At 41.7% G+C, this 26,797-nt stretch overlaps 1 protein-coding gene across 2 annotated transcripts in view; it reads left to right on the top strand.

Moving 5' to 3' along the window:
* Positions 1 to 545: 545 nt before the first annotated feature.
* Positions 546 to 26,797, top strand: part of RNF144A (ring finger protein 144A) — a 66,390-nt gene continuing 40,138 nt past the window's right edge. Inside the window, exons 1-2 of one of the 2 annotated variants that reach the window (XM_066597572.1) lie at positions 546 to 646; positions 25,101 to 25,246. In XM_066597572.1, coding sequence (XP_066453669.1) covers positions 25,112 to 25,246 — 135 coding nt within the window. In that variant the 5' untranslated portion in view covers positions 546 to 646; positions 25,101 to 25,111. Of the gene's footprint in view, positions 647 to 994; positions 1,073 to 25,100; positions 25,247 to 26,797 lie in introns of those variants that run through there. The other variant, XM_066597562.1, reaches the window with a different exon arrangement.

The following is a 26,797-nucleotide window of genomic DNA, read 5'->3' as shown; positions in this document are numbered from 1 at the left end:
GCCTCCTGCGTTGTGCCATCAAAAGATAGAATAAGACATATCTTTTGATGCAGAAGAAAGCCGGGTGTTGAAATTACGCGCCCAGGCTTTATCTTTTGGGTGGAATATTTTTTAAACGTGTCAAAAAATCGTTCGTCTGAGGGAGCCAATAGGAAACCAGTGGTTCTAATAGACCTGGAGGTCTTTCAACTAAACAGATTGGAAGACTAAACCAATATTATGGAATGACTAATCATCAATATTATGGATATCATCATCAACAGTTGTGCAAAGATTCACCAAGGAACATCCAGAAGCACTGCAAGAACTGGTGTAGGAGGGGTTAAACAATCCAGTGCATTACAATGAGGAGTGTGACTGTATATTTGCATTTCTGAATATTCTCTGTTTCATTGCATTCTGCCTACTTTAGCTAAGAATTTAGGATAGCATGCCAGGGACAGCAGCTCCTCCACACATCTCCCAGTGTGACTCAGAGGAACACCCCCTGTCAGTCAGTCTTGTCTCAGCCTCCTCCAGCCTTAAGACTCCTCAGCTTAGCATCAGGGACATTATCCCAGCATCCTGCACTGCGCATGCGCGGCTGGCAGACCGCATCAGACTCCCAGGCTTGCTGTCCAGAGGCTGTAGCTTTTTATGCCTACAAGTAAGTAAACCCTTTAGAATCAATGATCAGAGGAGAAAGCTTCTTCTTGCCTTTCTGCAGGTTGCATGCATGAATGTTCTGGCTTTATGCTTTGTCTTGCATCCTGCTTGTATTAATCCCCTGGCCTCTGTAGTATTTGCTTATGCATTGTGTGCATTATGTTATACACTGCTTTCTACATATACAATACAGGGTAAATAAAGAGAGAAGTCATCATGTGGGCTGCAGTGATTGTATAGAGATCATCAGCCCCCTCCCCTTGGAGGAGCCCTGGTTTGGAGACTGCCAGGCACTGTACTCTCTCTCCTCCTCCTGAGGCTGGTCACCAGATAAGGAGGAAGAGGGAGGAGAGTGCTCAGTGCTTGCTGCTAGTCTACAGGAGGACTTCTCCAACGGGGCTGCTATCATACAAGCCAGCAGTGTGGGGTAAGAGAACACAACAGGGGCTGCAGAGTGCTAGGAGGCATGGGGGGCAGAGGGTGGCATAGCTTAGGGTCAAAGTGGGATGCATTTAGGAAACAGTTGAAGAAAAAGTTGTTTAATGCATGGCATGGATGGATGGATGGATGGATAGATATGAAATACATTGACAAACAAAAGATATGAAGTTCTGATCTACAGATGGATTGAGAGAAGATATAAAGTTGAGGCAGAGATAGATAGAAATGAGATAAATAGATATGAGATGGATAGATATAGATGAGATAGATATGAAATACATAGACATACAGAAGATATGACGTTGTGATCTATAAACAGATTGAGAGAAGCTTTAAAATTGAGATTGACATAGATAGAAATGAGTTAAGGCCCATTTACACGTAACGATTTATCGCTCAAGATTCGTACAAATGAACACACATGAGTGATAACCGTTTAGTGTGGATGCAAAAAAATCACTAACTTGTCGTTCACAGTTTGTTAAACTGCCTTTTCAGTCAGCTTAAAAAATATCTTTGGATCGCCAGCTTCCTGTCCGATGTAAATGCCCCCCTGCTCGGCGCTTCCAATAGGAGGTGAAGCGCCGAGCGAGAAGCAGATGAGAAGCCTGCGATCCAGCGGCAGGTCTTTCTGTGTAAAGGCGCTGCACAAGTGCTGACAACCTTAGCGGTGACTGTCGGTCCATGTAAAAGAGCAGATAGATAGATATGAGATATGTAGATATGAGATAGATAGATAGATAGATAGATAAATGTGAGATAGATATGAGATAGATAGATAGATATGAGATAGATAGATAGATAGATAGATAGATATGAGATAGATAGATATGAGATAGATAGATAGATAGATAGATAAATATTAGATAGATAGATATGAGATAGATAGATAGGAGATAGATAGATAGATATGAAATAGATAGATATTAGATGGATAGATATGACATAGATAGATAGATAGATAGATATGAGATAGATAGATAGTTTGAGTGATATTGTTGTATGGCCAGTACTATTAAGGTGATGCCCTCCTAATACGTGCAGGTAAAGCTGTTCATAGACACTTAATAACAGTAATGGTTACATCTACATTACCTGTGTTTTGACATGTAAAGGAAAACGTATCTGATGTGTAAAGATTGTGACTTATTCCTGTGTCATATATTTGGCCATCTGATGAGTTGTGAAGGAGGAAGACTGGACATACTGCTTGTGTGTTGTTGTGGATAGATTATGCCATTATGTACATTGTTGCTATTTATCATCTACTTTGTGATACATCTGTAAATTAGAAATGGTCCCGAATAAAGCCAGAATATAGCAAATTGTTTATCAATTCTAACCGTATCAGTAATTTGTGGTCATTTTGTGTAATATTATTAAAACGTGGAACCGTTATTATTGACTTGTGAGGGATAGATGGATGGATAGATAGATAGATATACTACTTAAAGCTCCGGGGGAAAATTGATGAATGGCTCTTATTCTACATCTTGAATTTGGACCATCTGACCCTTTACACCAGCCACGTGTACTGCAGGAACGTGACTGTGTATGCATGTGGCCTTCTCCACTTATTCTTATTGTCAGTATAGAGGCAGTCCAGCCATTGTTCCCCTTCAGATTCAGAGAGCGAGCACATGTATAGACAGAACCAGCCTGGGCAGGCAGGATGGGTGATCGATACCCGCAGGACCCTAATGTGCTGCTGCATCGCTGTAATCTGTCCCTGGATAAACATGTATGTTCTGTGTAAAGGAAATCCCAGCAACCTGGTGCCCAACAAACCCACTGGCACCGATAGTACCGCTGTAGCTAACATAAACTAGTCTACAATGTACTACAATGCTGTCAATTGTACAAGTCATGTTAGCGATTGCTACATCTGTATCTTGTGTTGTTTTCCTTTTCTATCTATGAAAACTCCTATTGCTGGGACTTTGATGATTTCAAACTGGCTCCTGGAGTTTACTGTCTGGCTCCATCTGTTATAATATTTAGGTATGCGATATATTACATGATTGTATTATTGCAGTGTTGTTATTCGATTATTATACATATATTTATCCATCAAATGCACTGGCATCAGTCCCTGCACCCACAGAGCTCGCAATCTAATTCCTTATCCCAGGAATGCATGCACACCATAGAACCACATGAGTTATAGAGGACCCGCTAGTTGTTCGCACTTGTGTAGAGTGTTTAGACAGGCAGATTATTGCTGAGTATGGCCGCCTGCAGACGGCCGGGTCGGATCCCGCTGTGAGAATTCTCGCAGCAGGATGCGGACCCATGCTGCTGCAGAGACCTGCCGCTCACCCGCTCCCGGCAACTTCTGTCTCCTGCTATGTGCCGGCTGCTGGCCAGCCGGCGCATGCGCAGAGCGGAGCTGGCCCGTCACTACTGACATTTCTGTGCGGGCCTCTGCGAGACCCGCACAGAAATAGAACATGCCGCTATTTGTTTTCCGTGTGTGTTTTCACGCGGACAAATCGCGGCCGTCAGCATAGGATTGCGTTTTGTAATGCAGGGCGGCACGGGCGGAATTTCTGTGGGAAATCCCGCAGCCGAATTTCCGCCTGTGTGCAGGGGGCCTATCGCTCACTTCTTGTTGACTTCTAGCTTAGCGCTTCACATTCTATGTGAAACACTATGCGGGGAGCGTATAGACGCAGTGAGAAGGGAGTAAAATAGAGATGCTGATTGAAACTGAGCAATAATGAGAAGTAAATAAGTAGCGCACGATGGCTTTGCATTTAGACGTAACAAATATCAGGGAGCCACAGAATAGTTTGCTTCTCCTTTGGGCAACCATATTTCGTTAAAGGGGTTGTTCAGTTGTAAATTATTGCTAGCTTATTGTCTGGACAGGTCACCAGTAGCAGCTGGGCAGGGGTCGATCGCTCAGGGGACCTACCGATCATCTGTTAGTCAGGCCCATGTACTCATGCACCAAGTTCCCTTTCATTTCAATGGGAGCTTAGCCTGCAATACCAAGCCTGGCCACTACAGTAAGAACGGAGCTGTCTGCTTCCTACAGAAATCCGCTCAGTGCTGGAGTTTGCTGGCTTTGGCAAACATCTGATTCGCAAGGGGCCTGGGCTACCGAACCTGTTGTTCTACTATAAGTGACCTATCCTAAAGGATAGGCCATCAATAATTTACATCTGCACAACTCCTTTTATAACATACAGTATTATGTTAGTAGTGGGTCATCTCCCGCTCAGGAGCCTCGCTCTTTTGGAGCTGAAGGACCAAGAAAACTAGGAGCCGTCAACTGTTTCTATATCGCCCATTGACCCTAGTGGAAAGTACTGTAACTTCATACTTGCAACCACTTTTCTACCAGAAACTGGGACCAATCCCCCATTTCTTGTCCCAAATAAAAATTCTTTAATGGGAAAAACCCTTTAATATCCCTCTGCAAAGAAAATAATCATTTTTAGAGTAGTTACAAATAGAAGCCTGTGGGCTTCGAGACACCCTACTACTAGCTTGATTTGGTAGGACCTGATTACCCTTGTGTGGTACCATGAGGCCTGTTTGACCCCAGCCTTGTTCATTGCAGTTCTGCACTGGTACAACATGAGGGTTAAACTCCGGTGGAGGGAGGTTGCCCTGGTTGATTTCAAGCCCTTGCTGCCATGATCATGTATCTGTTATATTGCATCCTGTGTGTGAATGGGGTTTTACTGTCTTGTCATGCGCTTATTAACAAATGGGCTAGCGCTTTATTGTCTGCACACAATTAGTGGTTTTGTATTACCGGAGGGAGGGGGTTACATGCCAGCCTTACACAGAGCTGCCCAGTGTACATTGTTCCTGGCATTAACACATTCCTGCACACTGTGTCTCTCCCATCTCCCTGATTGAAGGTTATGGGGTTTTCTGACAAATGCAGGACTATGGGGTTTGTAGGGTTTTTGCTGTTTGCTCCACTATAAGGCAATGCAGTTGTCTCTGACACTCATGGCCGGCTTTAATTATTACATTTGTAGCATTGGGTTTCATTATTAAATAGAGGTGCTATAAATCAGAGGATTCACTCTCTTCCGCCTTTATAACTCCTGCTATGCCCTGACTATCAATGCTGGGAGTTATAATGTCATAGCAGATGTAGAGGTTGCGGATCACTGCAGCAAATCTTCATTTCTATTCTTAATTTCCAAGTTAGTCCAAAGGGAAGTAATGTTTCTCCTTAGAGAGAGCACCACAGGGGTGTAGGGAGTCTTCTATAGACATGCAATGCTTCCTGGGAAAAAAACATGCAAATGAGCAATGAGATAATCCTGAACAGCGCCATCTATTGGAATTGCAGCTAAGCTATGAGTCCACATTCGGACACTTTAAGGATCTGGGGAATCCTATTTCATTGTGTTTGAAATTGCAAAACCATGCGCTTACCCATAAGATGTCTATTTCCAAAATGCTCCGTGGGATGAAATGTCACTGGTAGATTGTCACCCGTCTTTGTGCCACCTTTCTGGTCTGGGGAAAGTTAAGTGGAATTAGGCAGATGGTTAAGTGTACTTCTTGCCAAGCACAGCTCATCAGTATTCATTCAAATGCCTTTCACGCCTGGTCTTCGTGCCGTCAGAGCATCCCGGTACCCAGCGGCCTGTACTGAGCGCTGCGCCGCTGCTGAAGCGATGGCCTTTCCGCATGGAGCAGATTTTGATTGTTTTGCATGTGGAAATCCTGCAGAATTTTCCCCTGCGGAAATTCCACAGCATTTCCATTCCTTGGGAACGTACCGTTACACAGGACAACTGTTGGGTCCGTTAGCGCCCAACCGCTGTACCATGGGCTCACACCCGACTATCGCTCTTGTGCTTTACATAGGAGTGATAGTCATTCAATGAATAGAGGTAGAGCAGTCGGGATCACTCCAGCCGCCCTCCACTGTAAATAGAAGCCACTCAAACATTGAGTGGTTCCTATTTACACGGCCCGATAGTCACTTGGTTTTTAGTTTCGTTAAAAACCAAGCGACTCCAACAAGCGAGCGTTTTCTTGCTCAGTGCCCTGTCGGCGGCCACATATACACGGGATGATTATCGCCCAAATTCACTGCTTTCGGCGAGAATTTGGGTGTAATCGACTCGTGTAAAGTTACCTTTAATCCAACAAATCCAACTATTTTAAGGTGCCCTGCACACGGGCGGAAATTCCACGGCGGGATGTCCCGCAGAATTTCCGCCCCTGGAAGCTGCTATAGCATTGCGTTAGAAAACGCAATCCTATGCAGACGGCCGCGATTTGTCCGCGCCAAATCACACGCAGAAAACAGATCGAGGCATGTTCTATTTCAATGTCACTCCCGGTCGACGGCTCCACTCTGCGCACGCTCTGACACATCAAAGGGCCAGAGCCGCGGGAGAGGTGAGTGCCACGCTGGTCCCTGCAGGGGCTCAGGTCGGGGATCTGACCCGGCCGTCTGCAGGCGGCCGAAAGCTACTGAAAAGGCAAGAAAAAGTTCTGAGCTACAGTGTATTTAACGCATTGTTATAATTTGCTACATATAATACATAGAAGAATGGACCTGGCCCAGTAATATACGGGCAGCATAACTGCGTGGCAGATATATGTTATAAAACTGTGGTGAAACTTGCCCTGGAGTACTAGTTTAGGGCTCCATGTTGACTTTTGCTGGATGTGATATCATGACTTTCTTGCGGTCGCACTGTTTCCCTTTGATGGTAAAAGTTTCCAGCAACTTGTTACATATGCATACATTCTGCCTTGTTGGCATGCTTCTGTTAACCCATAGGAACAGCTATAATTTTATCATGACCTTCATGAGACCACAAGTGGTAGAGCTGGAGCTGCAGGAGATGTGCACAGTACAACCACCAAGTGTGGAGGAGACCTCACTGATGCTGGCTGTCTGTGACATACTGGGTTTCCATGATAATAAGCCCTACCCTGATAGTAAGACATATCCCGTTTTTTTTTTGGGGGGGGGGAGGAAGGGGTGGAATAGTAGCCCTAGCTACATGTAAAAAACAAACAATACTTACCTAGCAGCCGGTGTTCGTGTCCCTCGTGCTGGTCTCTGTAGCTGCTGCAGGCTTTCATGTCCTCCTGCATGCCGGCTTGAATACCCCGCTTCCAGTAAGCTAATGCTCTGATTGGTTAATCGATCACCGCATCAGCCAATGAAAGCCAGTGCTTTATTAACCAATCACAGCCATTCAATAATGTCATTAAGTGTAGGGCTGTGATTGGTTAATCGAGTGCTGGCTCTCATTGGCTGACATAACACTCAATTAACCAATGAGACCATTAGCTTGCTGGAGGCGGGGTATTTAAGCCCCGCTGCCAGGAAGAACTGCTTTGTCGGCGTGCAGGAGGACATGGAAGCCTGCAGCAGCTGCGGAGACCAGCGTGTGGGACCCAAACGCCTGCTGCTAGGTAAGTATTATAAGACACCCCCTAAAAATAAGACACTATGTCAAAAGTTATGGGATAGCAGTATGTAAATTGATTATGAAGTGGCATGATGTCTTGGGAACATCCATACCTGCATAAGTTGTGAGGTGTTATCTTGTGAGGTTGGACACTGGCCAGCGTGCTCATGGTAAGGCAACATGAATTATCAGAGTTCAAATGAGGCATGATAGTGGTGTCAGACAGATGGGCCATTCCATTTCCAAAGTTGTGCAGGCGTTTAACATTCCTTGATCCACAGTGTCATGTGTGTACCAGGAAACGTCATTCAAGGTATTGCCACCCACAATGGACAGTGCATTGGCGGCTCATAGATACTTAACGATCACAACCCTTGACGTCTGGTTAGATTTGCCCATACGAATAGACAACCAACTCTTCCTTCATATCCACATTCAATGCAGGAGGTCCCACACTCGCATCCCACAGATCAGTGCAGCGTTTTTTAGCTTCCATGCAATATGGAGCAGAAAACCCATCAGAGTACCTCTGGTAACACCACAGCACCAAACACAGTGCCTCACCTAAGCTCATAGGGCTGCCAACGGGTCACTGGAGGGCGGGCGAAATGTAGCGTGGTCCGATGAATCACCGTACCAATTGTTTCAGGCTGATGGTAGGATTTATATGTGGCACAGACCCCATGGTCCCCAGTTGTCAACAAGACACTGTGCAGGCTGGTGGTGGTTCCATACTAGTGTTGGATGTATACTTATGGCATAGATTAGGTCAATAGTACACCAAACCAAGTCATTGGTTCCCGCTACATTTCACAGCTTGTTGACGATTTGCAGCCATTCATGGACTTCATGTGATGGCATCCTCCAGCAGAATAATGCACAGTGACATCAGACCCTAGTTGTCCAGAATTGGTTCTAGGGGCACTCTGAAGATTTCTTATGAATAGTGTGGCTTGCACGTTCGCCCGGCATGAGCCCAATCTAGCATTTATGGGATGTGGTGGGGAGGTCTATTCGTACTCGAGATCCTACACTTAGAAATACCATGGAGCTATGGGTGGCTATTCAGACGGCATGGCTTAACATCCTTTCAGATGTTTTCCGTTCACTTGTGGAATCAACGCCATGTTGAGCTGCTGCACTTTGCCGGGCTAGAGAGGGTCCTACACAATATTAGTTACTGTCCCATGACTTTTGGCATGTCATAGACCTTCGATGGTCCAGCCATACATAGCAGCTTTATATAGTGCACAGTGATACATAATAGGAATATATAATATATATATATATATAATATATATATATATATATATATATATATATATATATATAATATATATATATAAAACTGATAATGAGCTATGAGCTAGCGGTGACATTCTCATGTCAGGAAATATATATATGGTATTGATCGTACTTGTGGAGGTAGATTGAATGCTTGTTGAATGTAAATGTAGGAGTATAGAGACATTTGCTGGTATAATACAGGATTCATGAATAGATTGCCTACCTTAACACGGGGTGGGAGGACGGGGGTGGTTTATTCTGTAGTCTGAATGTGCAGGATAAAGAATGAGCTGGGACCTGGAGATCCCTTAGGATACTCTGGATATAGACTATAGGGTTGAACAAAGCAATGGGAGTGTGATTTGCTAGGAGACAATTACCTGAAGGATACCGGAGATAATGAGAGAATCCGGGGAGATAGAGGCTGAACAAACGACTAGTCATTTTCTTGGTCGCACAGAACAATTTATGGTTCACTGAATTTGATATTTCATTTAGTACCCTTTAAAAAATAGTGAATTCTTCTTTCAACCTGACTTTACTCTGCCGTAGAATCTTACTTGTACCTTCAGAATGTAGAAGGACGAGTCTTGTTGATTAAGCAACTTCCTAAATCGTCTTCAATAAAAACCTTCTATTGTTCTGCTGTAGAGTCTGGAAACTCCTTCACATGGCTGGTTTTGCTGCTGCTTTTGACATAGACCTGGCAGCACACTGCCCCTTCTATCAGCTCGCTGCTCTCTACTTTTCTCAATGTTAAAGAGACTCTGTCATTATCTTTTCAGAGCCCTTTCTGAGAGCAGCACGATGATATGTCTGCTGTCTGTATCTGTGCAGTAGTTTGGGAGAAATTTGCATTTTATCAGCAACACCACATGTATTGCTACAGGAATAGTCATCGATATTCATGAGCTGAAGCTAGCTCCAGCCACCCCGCTGCCCTGCCACTGATTTACAACTATCTCTCTATGTACAGTAATAGGCAAACAGCTGTCAATCAATGGTTGGAGAAAGGAAAGGGCAGGACTACTTTCTGTGGTCTTCTATGTATGTGCTGCTACTGATAAAATGCAAGTTTCTCTCAAACTACTGCACAGATACATACAGCAGATACCGTGTTTCTTCGACAATAAGACCTTCCCTGATAACAGGAAGGAGGAAGGGGGTTGAAATATAAGCCATACCCTGAAAATAAGCCCTAGCTACCCTACACGAGAAAAAAAAAAAAGAAATGCGATGCTCACCTAGCAGGCACCGTTTAGGTCCCTCCCAATGGTTTGCAGCGCTCTGGCAGGCTTCCGTGCAGTCCTTAATGCCAATGGAGCATCTCTTGTTGGTGAAGGGGCTTGAATACCCCGCCTCCAGCAAGCAATTGCTCTTATTGGTTCAGGAGCACTGCTGGCGCTCGATGAACCAATCACAGCCGTGGCTGTGATTGGTGTGGGTATACTGCTATCGTGCTATTATTTGCACAAGCAGAATTCAAGCAGACTACTCATCAGTGCAATATAAATAGTTTTTTTTTATGATGGGGCAACAAAAAAAAATTCCACACTGGGTACCATCTAAACAAAGGCTGGCACAGGTGAAATCTATATAAATTCACAGCAAAACATTCAGATTTTCAGTTCAGTGCTGTTCAGTACTGTGGGTGACTATCTCTGGAGGAGCCGCAATGGTAGCCATATTGGATGTCTGGAGGAGCCGTAATTGTAGCCATATTGGATGTCTGGGGGAGCCATAATAGTAGCCATATTGGATGTCACCTGGCCTGCTTATACTTTCATTGATCAACAGGTTGGCTCTGGCTTATTAAAACTACAGCTTCTTACTACAACTTCCACTTGTATGACAAGGTCTGTACTGACCATAAATGGAACCCAGCTGAAGATGTCAAGCCTGACTACAGGAATACAGTATAACACATTGAATAAGTGATTAGATTATACAGTTTTTTTTTGCTTTGCTCTGCAACTTTCTAGCACGTCTCGTCCGAGAACTTCACAGCGGAGAACGTATGTATTTGCTATGTATAGGCTGTGTTGAGAAGAATAGGGTAAATTGTGTAATTAATTCGCTCGGAAAACTCAGTAATATTTGATGTAGTTTAAGTAGATGACAATGTCCCCTCCGCTGACCTGAGATAAGAGAAATGCATATTTAATGATCTGTTGGCGGCTCCCTGGACTGTAGCCATAGATGCAGCATTACTTACTGACGATCCTCATATTTTATTTTCCTTTCTTTAATATTCTTCTCACTGTATGAATTCCGTTTAGATCTGCCTCCTATGTAGCGTGTGCAGCAGCCCAGCCTCATGGTCTCTATAATCTGGGCCTTCACTGGCCAACTACCTGAGGTTTTTTGGCGGGTGTGTATTTGAAATTTGGACCCCTCCCCAACGCATGTTCATTGGCAGCCGAGTCCACTGACGCACATAAATACAAGCATTCGGTGGAGCAGTCTTCCAAGTGAATACTCCCTACTGCGGTCTCTCGCTGCTTCGATTGAACAGTCGGTGCTGCAGCAAGTCTATCTTTGAAGAGCAAAACCAGCCGAGGAATATTGTAGGAGGGACTGTTCAGTTTAGGATCATCGAATGTGTGTTTGGAAACCAATACATGTTAAAGGGGTTGTACCGAAATTAACTTATATCAACTATCTAAAGGATAGGTGAAAAAGTCCAATGAGTTGGACTATCTATCTATCTATCTATCTATCTATCTATCTCATATCTATCTATCTCATATCTATCTATCTATCTCATATCTATCTATCTCATATCTATCATCTATCTATCTATGTCATATCTATCATCTATCTATCTATCTATCTCATATTTATCTATCTATCCATCTTGTATCTGTTTATCTATCTATCTATCTCATATCTATCTCAGCATCTATCTCATATCTATCTATCTATCCCATATCAATCTATCTATCTATATCTATCTATCTATCCTATCTAATCTATCTAATCTATCTATCTATCTATCTATCTCATATCTATCTTTCTATCTCATATCTATCTTTCTATCTCATATCTATCTATCTATCTATCTATCTATCTATCTATCTATCTATCTATGTCATATCTATCTATCTATCTATGTCATATTTATCTATCTATCTCATATCTATCTATCTATCTCATATCTATCTTTCTATCTCATATCTATCTTTCTATCTCATATCTATCTATCTATCTATCTATCTATCTATCTATCTATCTATCTATCTATCTATGTCATATCTATCTATCTATGTCATATCTATCTATCTATGTCATATCTATCTATCTATCTATCTATCTATCTATCTATCTATCTATCTATCTATCTATCTCATATTTATCTATCTATCTCATATTTATCTATCTATCTCATATTTATCTATCTATCTCATATCTATCTATCTATCTCATATCTATCTTTCTATCTCATATCTATCTTTCTATCTCATATCTATCTTTCTATCTCATATCTATCTATCTATCTATCTATCTCATATCTATCTATCTATGTCATATCTATCTATCTGTCATATCTATCTATCTATCTATGCCATATCTATCTATCTATGTCATATCTATCTATCTATGTCATATTTATCTATCTATCTCATATCTATCTATCTATCTCATATCTATCTATCTATCTATCTCATATCTATCTATCTATCTCATATCTATCTTTCTATCTCATATCTATCTATCTATGTCATATCTATCTATCTATCTATGTCATATCTATCTATCTGTCATATCTATCTATCTATCTATGTCATATCTATCTATCTATCTATCTAGCTATCTATCCATGTCATATCTATCTATCTATCTATGTCATATTTATCTATCTATGTCATATTTATCTATCTATCTCATATCTATCTATCTATCTCATATCTATCTATCTATCTCATATCTATATTTCTATGTCATATCTATCTATCTGTCATATCTATCTATCTATCTATGTCATATCTATCTATCTATCTATGTCATATCTATCTATCTATCTATGTCATATCTATCTATCTATCTATGTCATATTTATCTATCTATCTCATATCTATCTATCTATCTATCTCATATCTATCTATCTATCTATCTCATATCTATCTTTCTATCTCATATCTATCTTTCTATCTCATATCTATCTATCTCATATCTATCTATCTATGTCATATCTATCTATCTGTCATATCTATCTATCTATCTATCTATCTATCTATCTATCTATCTATCTATCTATGTCATATCTATCTATCTATCTATGTCATATCTATCTATCTATCTATCTATCTATCTATCTATCTATCTATCTATGTCATATCTATCTATCTATCTATCTCATATTTATCTATCCATCTTGTATCTATTTATCTATCTATCTAATATCTATCTATATCTATCTGTTTATCTATCTATCTATCTATCTATCTATCTATCTATCTATCTATCTCAGCATCTATCCCATACTTATCTATCTATCTATCTCATATTTATCTATCTATCTAATATCTATCTATATCTATCTGTTTATCTATCTATCTATCTATCTATCTATCTATCTATCTATCTATCTATCTATCTCAGCATCTATCCCATACTTATCTATCTATCTATCTCATATTTATCTATCTATCTAATATCTATCTATATCTATCTGTTTATCTATCTATCTATCTATCTATCTATCTATCTATCTATCCCATATCTATCTTTCTCATATCTATCTATCTCCTTCCATAAACCTCCTGGATCTTCCTCTTATGTCTCTTACACGAGTTACTTTTCTTTAAAAGCAGAAATTATTTTTCCCTTGACACACTGAGGAGAGTAAATTGTAGCCATAGAAACATTTATCTGTAGCACAGACCTTGTGATGCGCGGCAGCTTTCATGCCGTATATTGCATTTTCATGGTTATTTTTATGAGTTTTCCGAATCATGGTGCATGGAATAACAGGAGATTATTTCTATAGGGTCACTTTAAGGGTACACTCACATGTGATGTATACGCTGCATACATTCGGCCATGGATTTGCTTGCGGAGCATACAGTACATAGAATATTACAGTACAAGCAAAGTGGATGAGATGGAACGAAATCCGAAGTGTCAATTGACACGCAATGCGAATTCTAAATCCACAACATGTCCATTTATGTTGTGGATTTTCACCCTTGAATGATGGAATTTGCTGCAAATCCCGATGTAACTTGCAGAGTTTGTCATGGATTCATTGCAGATTTTCCCCTGCGGACAATACTGTATGTTCCCGGTGGAAGTACCCTAAATGCACTTTGGGGAGCGCTCGCCTTCAGCATCACTGAATTAAATGTGCAAAGCTGGATCTAAAGGAAACTTGTCACAGTATTTTTTTTTCTTAACCCCTTAAGGACCAGAGTTTTTCAGTCCTAAAGGACTAGCCAATTTTTAGGGATTTTACCCATGTGGTGGTTTTAATGCCCCTTTTTTTTCTTCAGCTACCCAAATTATTTTAGATGCAGTTTTTTTTAATCTTGACATATATGGCTATTTTTAATACCTTTTTAGTTATCTAAAGTAATAGTGCCCCCAATGGTAATCATGACCCCCTTCATAGCCATAAAAGTAATAATACCCCCCCTTAGTGGCCCCAATAGTAATTCTTTAGTGTCCCCAGTACTAATAGTGTACCCCTCAGTGGTCCCAATAGTAATAGTGCCCTCAGAAGTGGTCTTAGTAGTAATAGAGCCCTCAGTACTGGCCCTAAAGTTAATAGTGTCCCTTTAGTGGCTACAGTATTAAGTGTGTCCCTTTGTGTTTCCAGTTATAGTAGTGATGTCATTAGTGGCCCCAATAGTAATAGTGTCCCCCTTAATGGCACCAGCAGTAATAGTGCCCTCATAGTGCCCGCTTTTTTGCCCTCCCACCGTTAACCTTTGGCCTTGCAACAACCCCACAAGTATTTCACTCACTCCATATGTCTGGTCTAGCCGCTGAGCATGCAGTCAGAGACTCTGCCCCTTGACCTCTCCCCCTGGTGTCAGAGTACCAGCATGTCCTATATGTAGCGTAGATGCCAGGGGGAGAGGTCAATGGTCACAGTCTCTGGATTGGAGCCACAGGTTAGGTGAAATACTTAATGGTGTAGTGATGCTGCCCGGCCGGAGGTGCTCACAGCTGACAATTATTTTTTACTGGCCATTAATATGGCCTGTAAAATCTAATACAGGCACTGGTTTTAAACTTAATTACCGGCCAGGCCAGTGAATTACCAGACAGGTGGCAACCCTTTAAATCACCTAAGGATTTGTGGGGATTGGCCATACCAACTCGTAGGATCCCTTTGTCTGCTCAACCCCTCTCTCAGGACTTGGTTTCTCACAAGTCACAACTTCCAAAGCTGCTCCTTAGGGTAGTTCAGCATGTCCAATTCTCCGACAGTTTCAGATCTCTTTCCATAGCTGACTGTAGCCTATTTAGAGTGGTGCAGCACTTCTCTGTACCCTACTAGTCCACGGTTTGGTGCACCTTAGTGGTGAGTGCTCATCCCCCATCCATCAGCTAAACACCCGGCCCGTTGTCCACTGCAGCACGCCGACCATTGTCATAAGCCGACAGTACTGTCTTCACTGTCATTGAAACCAATTGGAGAGCTGCGCGGGTATGGCACTTCCCGTTTCTTTGCTAGTCAGGACATCACATCCAGCTGACAAGCAGAAAGTGCCGGTACTCCCATTGATTTCACACTTCTTCACCTGTGTGCTGATGACAAGGTCCAGCCAGCTGGACAGTGGGATGGATGATCAACTGATGGATGGGGATCTCGGGCAGCGGACCATGAGGACAGATCATCAGACAAAAAATGAGCAGACAACCCCTTTAAAAATGGCAAATGATCAAACCGTCAACTATTCACAGTTCAGGGATGAGCATTTAGGTGAGCTGACCGTCCACTATAGTCCACTTCAATTTCCAAACCTCTTGCAAGATCCTGCAAAAAGAGTCATACATAGATGGCCTTATAGGTAAGTGCTGCAGTACTTTATTTGGGTAAATAGAGTTTATTGGGTAAATGCACCAAAAAATGAATTTCAAAATGTAAACGGTAAGAGAAATTATTAAAATAGCATTACACGCACATCTAATGCGGTGCTGAGGGGGCGGAGGATGACTCACGGCTTCTGTCTGTGGTCTGAGGCCCTGAGTCATGCACTGCCCCTGCACTAGGTATAACACCTTGCATTAGTTGTGCGTGGGGTATCCTCAGTGAGTAATTTGTTAAACTTCCACTTCTGTATCAGCAGGTGTTTACTACAGTGGAATTCTGCTGCTTGATGCCCCTAAAGGGGTTTTCTAGTACTCGGATCAATAGATTTCTGCTTTTAGGAGTTGTCTGGGACTTTTGGAACTTTTATTATTGGAGACCTATCCTCAGGTTAGATCATCAATAGTTGATTGGCAGGGGTCCACCACCCAGGATCTCCACCAACCGATTCCTGGGCCCTCTGTCAGCATGGACAGAGCTGGAAGCAGATAGTGCTGTCAGCATTGCAACGGCCTAGTTTGGTACTACAGGAACAGCAACCATTGAGTTCAATGTGCCTGCACTACCTACATTACCAAACTGGGGTACTGCAATACAATCAGCACCTCCTGCTTCCAGCACTGTCCACACTGACAGCGCATTGGGGAATCAGCTGATTGGTGGGGATCCCAAGAGGCAGATCTTCATCTGTCAATTATTGATCCTGAGGATATTGTAGGTCATTAATATTAAAAGCACCAAAAGTCCCAGACAACCTCTTTAAGCAGAGAACCATTTACCTGAGTATCAGAAAACCCTTTTAAGTACTGGGTATGGCTGTACATATGAATGAAACACTCTGTCTGGATAAACAGTTTTATTCTGATGACCAACGGTGTCTGATTGGTGCAGATCTGGTCATTAATGGTCCTTCCCGAGGATAGCCCATCAACGTTTTAGTCCAAAGACTCCTTTATTTGCTGTCGGGTAAATAGTTTCTAAACAATTAATGATTAATGTTGAGAAAACTGAACCTGTTTTGGGTAGAACTTAAGTTCGAATCGGCAAAAACCTAAACCGAACTCTTGGCAAAGTTCTACCTGAAACAGGGTTCTACTGGTTGGGTTTGTTCAACACTAGTCCTGTAGACTGACGTATAACACTGTACTTAAATAATGTGAGTTGACTCATCTCCACAAGTCACGGCCATCATACTCATGTATCTTACGTATCACATCAACATCAGATCTTTATGGAGGAGAAGCCTTGAGTCTTTTCTGAATAACAAGGACGTGCGTCAAGATAAAGAAAGCATCCGAATCAATGAAGGACTATGATAGAGTTATCGACTGGAAAGTAGATGAGTGATGCTGATACTCTGCTATTATAGACAATGATGCATCTGTACTAGACGTCAGCACAGACTTTCCAGTGAATAAGTATGGAAAACGGATTTGTATAGTTGACACTTTACGAATGTGAACGTTTATAGAGAACTGGCACAGCTGCGAGCGTGACAGTGGAGCACGTGTACCACGCCAGGATCTCTCCTCCATATCTTTATCCCTCTTCGACGGGCCAGCCCTTAAAGAAGTTTGCCCATTAGTGAACCCCCATTCCTAATGCAGTTGCTGGACTCGATACGTGGTGATAAAGGGTTATTATAGTGGGAGGTCGACAAGTCCTACTGATGTCCCCGTGCAACTGCATTACACAGAGCACACGGAAATCAATGGGCGACCATGTAAAACCTGATCCCGCTGATCCCAACATTAAAAAACTGTTGACATTAACCCCTTAGTGACCAGCCCATTGCCTTTTTATGTCCTAGCTTGCTGGACCTTAAAGACGTAGAAACATGCTTCCTGCGGGGACTAAAGTCCTGCAAGCTGAGAACGTGACAGCTCCATGCTGCTGGCTCCCGGAGGTAGCCGGCAACATGGAGCATTTATCCCGGGATGCAGGAACCCCACCCCAGTCACATGATCTCCGGCACTTACCGAATGCCGTCGATCATAGGAAAGTCAATAAAAAGTTTTAAAAAGTTAAAGATTCAGCTGCCCTGATGGATCGGACCCATCAGAGCAGCTGAAAGTACTCACCCGCCTCCTCTGCGATATCCCGCAGTGTCCTGGCCAGCTGGGTCCTGACGGCTCCTTCTGCTCATGCGCGCCAGACGTCATAAGTCGGGCGAGTGCACAGAAGGGCACGCGGCCCAGGAAATTTAGAATCTCTCTGGCTTCCAGCTCCCATGTGTAGCCGAGAGCAGAGAGATGTCACCGGGAGCCACTGTATGCGGTTTCCAGTCACATGATCACTGCTGTCCAATGGATAACAGTGATCATGTAAAGTAAAAAAAAGTTTTAAAAAAGTAAAAATAAAGAAAAAAGTTTCATTTTCTTTCACGGCTCATATCCGTGAGGGGGGATGAAATTACATAACTGAAACCCCGGATTTATCCGTGGACCGCACTACGGCTTCTGCGCACGCGCCCTCCACCAAAATGGCAGACGCATGTACAAAATCCGCAGATTGCCAAGGTCATTTAAAATCTCCCTGCTCCTGGCTACAAAACATAGCCAAGAGCCTGGAGATCTCACGGGGTCCCTGGTCACATGACAGCCGTTTTCTATTGGATCACGTAAATGTAAAAAAAGTTAAAGTTTTACCTCCAATCACGGATCCGATCCATGAGGAGAGGGGAAATTATTTAACTAAGGACTCCGGCGATGTCGCCCAATGGGATCTTTATCCGTGGACCTTTCCCAAACTTCGGTGCATGCGCCTATCAGCAAAATGGCGGACGCCAGCGCAGACGCTGATGAGGGCCAGGGAAATTTAAAGTCTCCTTGATCCTGGCTACTACAGGTAGCCGAGAGCTTGGAGCAGTGACCGAGGGCCGCAGTGAGCGATCCCCGGTCACGTGATCACCATTATCCAATGGATAATGGCGATTACGTAAAAGTTAAAACAGTTGAAATTTGGTGCGCCTTTCAGTTTGAGCCAGGTGCAAACGGAGATAATATTAGGGCCGCAGCGGGTATGTTTCTGCACACGGGAAAAATGGGGGGATCCATTTGGTGGTGAAAGTCTTCATTCAGATGTGTGCTGTACAAAAAAAATAGTTTTTAAAATGACACAATTGCCCAAAAAATTTAAAATGTAATTTTTTTCCTACTGCTTTTCTCAGAGTCATTCAAAAACTGTGGGGTAGAAATACGTAGTAAACCCCTAGATGAATGTGTCAAGGGCTCAACAAGTGTGCAATGGGACCTAAAACCCCCCATATAAACACGTAAACAGAAGTCGCGCCACCGGGGAGGAGAGTATTGGGAGGTTTTTCCAATATATATTGCCACCAATATTTGCAATACACATTAGATTAATGTTGACCGACCCCACTGATTTTGCTGGGACCAGCGGACCATCAAATGTGTGTAAGATGTTCAGCTAACGACCATTCATCGGAAAAAAGATCGGGCATGTTGTATCTTAAGGCTCATTAGGTAAAAGTCGTTCAACCTCGCCAATTTCATCCAAACCGGTTGACTATGGAATGTGTACGCGGGTTCCTGACTTTCCTTCAATAAATGATATCAGACGAAGAAAGTATTGTGTGGGCTGCATTTCAGTGTCCGTTCCTTTCTTTCTTCCACCGACATGGCTGATTGGTTGCGGCTTTCTTGGCTTCAACATTAACGGGAACGCTCGTTCGTAATGATTGATGGCAGAATATAGATTTTGGAAAATTTCAATTGGTTACGGCTAAAATTGCAAGTGCATGGCATAATGAGCTGAATTTTTAAAAACCAACTACCTGATCGCCCATTTTGGTGTGAAGTGTTACTGGTGGGATTGTTCGTACGCAAGACCTCACAGGCGATCGCAGCCGATCCCTTACATATATGACTAGCTTTAATTGTTAGATAATCCCAAGGAACAGGAGAATGTAACGTATGGGGATGGCTCGACAATCCCTTAACATCTCTTTTTGCAGGACACAAAAAAAAAAACTGTTGGATTTTAACCCCTGCAATTAGCTTTCATAGAAGATGCATTTTTATGCGTTTTCTGATGCAGATCCACTGCGGACAAGCCGCACCATTTTCCGGTACGTGTAAACATACCCTCAAGATTACTCTTTAGTGCATAATGTAAAGACTATACAGATTGCCAGAGCAAGCTCTATGCAGATAATGATGCTGGGAGATTTTAGTACTATATCTTGCAGAATTATGATCGCAGCTCTTGATTAATTATAAGATAACTTATGCAAAGTATCTACAACTTTTTATTTCCATATTTAAAATGAAGAATAGGGTTGAAGGTGAATAGCTGAAGCCCGGAGTTTCAGTATTTTGTGTGGCGCACTTACTTACCATTTCACATGGCACCTGACTCAGTAGTGTGGGCATTACTAATAGTCTGTAAACCTAGGGCTCCTTCAGACGAGCGTATTTTTGCACGCAGAAGAATCTTGCTCGCAAAACGTGGAGAATAGAACCCCTTTGATTTCAGTGGGTTCATTTTTATTTATTTATTTTTTTTCGCGTGTGCCGTTCGCGCAGGCACAACATATTAGGAACTGCTCTATTTTGTCTGCATTTGCGCTCCAAAGAGCCCCCTGGAGGTCTTGTGCACATATGTACTCGTGGGTATGTGCAAAATGCTTTACATACCCATGAACACCTCATTAGGCTAAATAGCCATTTAAATTGGGGAGTGTTTGGACAAATGAAGTGCAATAAAATGCGCCGATATGCATGCAAATTAACCTTGTTCATAGCACAAATATGTTGCATTGAATAGTGCGTATTTGCGCATACGTCCGTATGAAGCGCGTCAACGTAACACATTAGCACTATGAATGAGGTTGTTTTGCATACATATCATTGCATTGAACTGTACTTTTTGCGCAAGAAATGTTCCCTTGCATATGGCAGACGAACACGCCCTGATTTAAATGGCTATAGACTTCTATGGGGAACCTTGGTGCAGAAATGCGCAGTAATATAGAGCGGCCCTATTTTTTTTGCAAAAAGGGAAATGAGAACAGATCTTTTGAAATCAGTGGGTTGTAATCTCTGCGCATTGCACACACAAATACGCGTGCAAATATGTCTGTGTGAAGCCGATCTAAGGCCGGTTATGGATTCCGCGATCGCCATCGCACTGACAATTCACAGGAATATGAGGGCATTGAAAGGTATGGACTCTTGCCATTTTGTTCAGAATGTGGGCAGGAATTGCAGATTCCACGAGCGGAAGAAAAATCACAGCAAGTTCTATTTTAGCACGAATTCCATGTGTACGGGCTCCCTTGATTTCTATGGATGCGTGCATAACATTGCGTTTAGGCACAGATTTACTCACAACTTGCTAGTAGACCAGATACAAAAGGCGGAATTTTTGGAGAAAGAGAGAAGAGAATATTATTGCCGGGCGGCCTACCATCCGATGTTGATGTTGAGCTACTTTCTGATGTCATTCCCTGCTCGTGAGCTTACCTCCGCATGGACGATACGCTGTCCATATGCGTACATCCGTGCGGAAAACAACGCGCATACGTAACCATATGCAGTTCATTTCCGTGATCATTCAAAGGTCTTCCACAGCATATATGCGCACGCGGAATCCGGCTCGTCCATGTGAGCCCTGTCTAAATGTGTGATTGGCACCCTATAGAAATCCTATCTATGCTCAAGTCACCCCTACGGATAATAGGTGTGTGAGTGGCTGTTTACTAGTTTTTTGAGTCATTTTCCCGTATAGCAAGTGGCAGGAAGGAAGTGGCGATTGTACCTTTGTGTCACTAAATTTGTATGTGATTTTTAAGTAGATTTGATCCCATTTTCTTTTTTTTATGATGTTTTACTATGAAGGCCGCTTTGCTTGGAACATATGTCCCACTACTGATCATTTCCATCTGCTTTACATAAGACTCGATGTGATCATCCCCACTCATATGTCTGGATGGAAGTTTACAGATGCATTATGTAACGCTGGGACCTTCAGCCTCTGGATCCTTTTTCCTGTTACCTTGTAATCTTGGCCATGCAGCCTGCCTGGATTTAATGTGGGGAATTAGACCCGTGTGTGTCGGGGACTTTTCCTGTTACCAAGGAAAATAATAATACTGTTACCAGAGGGCCCCGCAGTGTTGCTATAAGTTGCGTAATTTTCCATCACACATAGGAAGCTCTGTGCACGCGAGTCCTCGCTGTTCTCTGTGACATCTGAAGATGATCTATAATTTAAGGTTACTGAATTAAGGTTCTTTCGTAGCAGCAGATCAACAAAATTGATGCCGTGCCACATTTGTTGCGTGACAAACGCTGACGGAGCCCAAAGGACCCTGCTGACTTATGATAGGTTCTGTTGGGTTCCGTCATGGGGTCTGGAAAAATAGCGCTGTGTGACAGAATCTGCGAAGGATCAGTGGTGAGACTTGCTACATGCAGGCACGGGCCGACATAGCGTTCAGATTCCCGCAAGCAGCAAGAATCTAAGCGATTGTCATTCATTGTAAAAGCATACACTTTTATGCCTGCCTAAAAACCGAACGACGGTCAGCCTGTATAAACAGGCAGTCATTCATCTATGAGTGACTGCCTGTTTACTGTGAAGGGAGGCGGGCGGGCCACAACGATCCCCGGTCTGCTCCGTCTCCTTTCATTAGCGGAGATTGTTGTGTGTAAAAGCATGGGCCCGATCATCGCTGGGACGGCCTCACTACATCACACTCTGCATGAAAGCTGCCGAAAAGAAAATCTGTGTTGCCCATAGCAACCAATCATAGCGCAGCTTTCCTTTTACCAAGGCAGCATAAGAAATAAAAGCTGCGCTGTGATTGGTTGCTATGAGCTAGACAGACAAAGAGTGTGGTGCCGGCCTACTTTTATGTATCCGACCTTGTATATGCTATGGTGATAATGAGTGAGTGTGAGGCATGTAGTTACAAAATGCGTACACATGAGTTGTTTTGATTACGAACCGCACCACATCAAGCTAAGGGTGGTTTCACACGGGTGAGAAAATCACATAATTTTCACCTGATTCGAGAGTCAGTAAAAAGCTGATTTTGAAACCAATGATTTACGATGGTTTCCTTCCCATCTGTGATGTTTTCACTCATGGGATGTTGAGAGAGCAAGAAATTGTGGCATATATCTATCTATCTATCTCATATCTATCTATCTACCTATCTCATATCTCTCTATCTATCTATCTATCGATCTCATATCTATCTATCTATCTATCTATCTATCTATCTCATATCTATCTATCTATCTATCTACCTCATATCTATCTCATATCTATCTATCTATCTCATATCTATCTATCTCATATCTATCTATCTATCGATCTATCGCATATCTATCTATCTATCTCATATCTATCTATCTATCTCATATCTATCTATCTCATATCTATCTATCTAACTAGCTACCTCATATCTATCTATCTATCTATCTCATATCTATCTCATATCTATCTATCTACCTTATATTTATCTATCTATCTATCTATCTACCTCATATCTATCTACCTCATATCTATCTATCTATCTATCTATCTATCTATCTATCTATCTATCTCATATCTATAAATCTATCTAACAATCCCATATCTATCTATCTATCTATCTATCTATCTATCTATCTATCTATCTCATATCTATCCATCTATCCCATATCTATCTATGTATCTATCCCATATCTATCTATCTATCTATCTATCTATCTATCTATCTATCTCATATCTATCTATCTATCTATCTATCTCAAATCTATCTATCTATCTATCTATCTAACAATCCCATATCTATCTATCTATCTATCTATCTATCTATCTATCTCATATCTAACCATTTATCCCATATCTATCTATCTATCTAACAATCCCATATCTATCTATCTATCTATCTATCTATCTAACAATCCCCTATCTATCTATCTATCTATCTATCTATCTATCTATCTATCTATCTATCTATCTCATATCTATCTATCTCATATTTATTTATCTATCTATCTATCTCATATCTATGTATCTATCTATCTGTCTCATATCTATCTATCTATCTGTCATCTATGCATCTATCTATCTCATATCTATCCATCTATCTGTCATCTATGTATCTGTCTATCTCATATCTATCCATCTATCTGTCATCTATGTATCTGTCTATCTCATATCTATCTATCCATCTATCTGTCATCTATGTATCTATCTATCTGTCATCTATGTATCTATCTATATGTCATCTATGTATCTATCTATCTATCTATCTATCTATCTCATATCTATCTATCTATCTACCTCATATCTATCTATCTATCTATCTATCTATCTATCTATCTATCTATCTATCTAACAATCCCATATCTGTCTATCTATCTATCTATCTATCTATCTATCTATCTATCTATCCATTTATCCCATATCTATCTATCTATCTTTCCCATATCTATCTATCTATCTCATATCTATCTATCTATCTATCTATCTATCTCATATCTATCTATCTCATATTTATTTATCTATCTATCTAGCTCATATCTATGTATCTATCTATCTGTCTCATATCTATCTATCTATCTGTCATCTATGCATCTATCTATCTATCTCATATCTATCCATCTATCTGTCATCTATGTATCTGTCTATCTCATATCTATCCATCTATCTGTCATCTATGTATCTGTCTATCTCATATCTATCCATCTATCTGTCATCTATGTATCTGTCTATCTCATATCTATCTATCCATCTATCTGTCATCTATGTATCTGTCTATCTCATATCTATCTATCCATCTATCTGTCATCTATGTATCTATCTATCTGTCATCTATGTATCTATCTATCTATCTATCTATCTCATATTTATCTATCTATCTCATATCTATCTATCTATGTATCTATCTGTCTCATATCTATCTATCTATCTATATATCTCATATCTATCTATCCATCTCATATCTATCTATCTATCTATCTATCTATCTATCTATTTATGCATCTCATATCTCTCTATCTATCTCATATCTATCTATCTATCTCATATCAATGTATCTATCTATCTATCTGTCTCATATCTATATATCTAACAATCCCATATCTATCTATCTATCTATCTATCTATCTATCTATCTATCTATCTATCTATCTCATATCTATCTATCTATCTATCTCATATCTATCTATCTATCTATCTATCTATCTATCTATCTATCTATCTATCTATTATCTTTTGTATATATGTGTATTAAATCTTCCTATATTTCTTGCTTTCAGATTAACCTGCCATGACTACAGCAAGATACCGGCCTACGTGGGATTTGGCTTTGGACCCACTGGTTTCCTGCAAACTTTGCCTTGGAGAGTATCCAGTGGAACAAATGACCACAATATCACAATGCCAATGCATTTTCTGTACACTGGTATGCATAAATTTCCTTGCATTATTTCTATATGTGTGACTGCTCTTTTATAACAATGGCTAATGTAAATAGTACATGTCTGCACAGTCCGACATGCAGAATAACACCGACCTAAGTGGGATTCCAGGATATAAAAATAAACTTGGTGTGCCACTGAAATACAGAAATAATAAACTTCCTAAAATCTAATTACTGTTCCCATTTTGCTGGTATTCCCCACCGTTAGTCTTGAGGTCTCCAACATATTTTTTTTGGAAAGGGTCTTGTGACCGTGTCGCTGAGCTGCTGCTGGATGCAGTGACATTTTATCCATATGAGGTCATGTCTTGTGGTCTAATGTAATGTCCCTATGGATGAAATGTCCTCCAGTTGGAGCAGGAGAGGAGACAGTAGAGCAGATGGAAGTGTAGAGTTAAAGGGGCTGTACCAAGATTACAAGTTATCCCCCATCTACAGAATTGGGTATTACTTGCTGAGTGGTGGGGGTCTCACAGTGGGAACCCTTGCTGATCTCAAGAATGGGTTGTCTGTCTTTCCCTGTCCTCCTCATTGCTTGGTTACTGTACTCTGATGTCACTGTGGAGGGAGACGCCTGCAGTAACAGGCTGAGAGGGGACACAGGCCCCCCATTCTCAAGATCAGTAGGGGTCTCAATGATGAGAATGATGAGACCTTACCGATCAGCAAGTTATCCCCTATGCTGTGGATAGGGCATAACTTGTAATCTAGCTACAACTAGAAATGAGCGAGCATGCTCGGTTAAGGCAGTTACTCGAGCGAGCATCGCTCTTCTCGAGTAACTGCATACTCGACCTAGCAGATTCGGGGGGGGGGGGGGGGGGCATGGGGTGGCGTTGGGGAGCCGGGGGGAGAGTGAGAGAGATCTCTCTCTCTCTTCCCCCCCGCTACCCCACATCGCCCCCTGCTCACCCCCGCCGCCCCCCTGAATCTGCTCGGACGAGTATGCAGTTACTCGAGAAGAGTGATGCTTGCTCGAGTAACTGCATTAACCGAACGTACTCGCTCATCTCTAGCTACAACCCTTTTAAGTGTCATAGAAAGTTTAATATTTTTATATAGAAATATACTTTCTTCAAAATCCCATTTAAAGGCAATGTTTCATCAGAATTGGCCAATGACAGCACTCCTTGTACCACTGGATATGGGCCAATACATTGTGCTTTGTCATAGACAACTGTTGTGCAGCGGTATAACCCGTATATCCAATAGCGTGCAGTTCCCATTACAAACTATGGCCGACACCTCCAAGGGTCTGCATATTATGTAGCATGGTTAGGTCGCGTGATATGCTAATATGACCCAATGTATTCTTCTGATAGGGGTGTCTGAATACTTTTGATAGAATAGTGTATACTGGCATTGTGCCTGCATACGACCTCTGTAAGCTAAAAGAATTGAGGGAAAATGGCAATTTAATAGTGTTCCATTTCCTTCCATCTAAACTTATTATATATACTTGCCAACATTTGAATCTCAAATCCCGGATCCCTTGTGAACCTCACCCTTGTCCAGCCGGTAATACCAATGGCG

Source organism: Eleutherodactylus coqui, chromosome 1, assembly GCF_035609145.1.
Source record: "Eleutherodactylus coqui strain aEleCoq1 chromosome 1, aEleCoq1.hap1, whole genome shotgun sequence".
Taxonomy (NCBI): domain Eukaryota; kingdom Metazoa; phylum Chordata; class Amphibia; order Anura; family Eleutherodactylidae; genus Eleutherodactylus; species Eleutherodactylus coqui.
The sequence above is the reverse complement of the archived record's forward strand: the minus strand, read 5'-3'. Positions and strand labels throughout refer to the sequence as shown.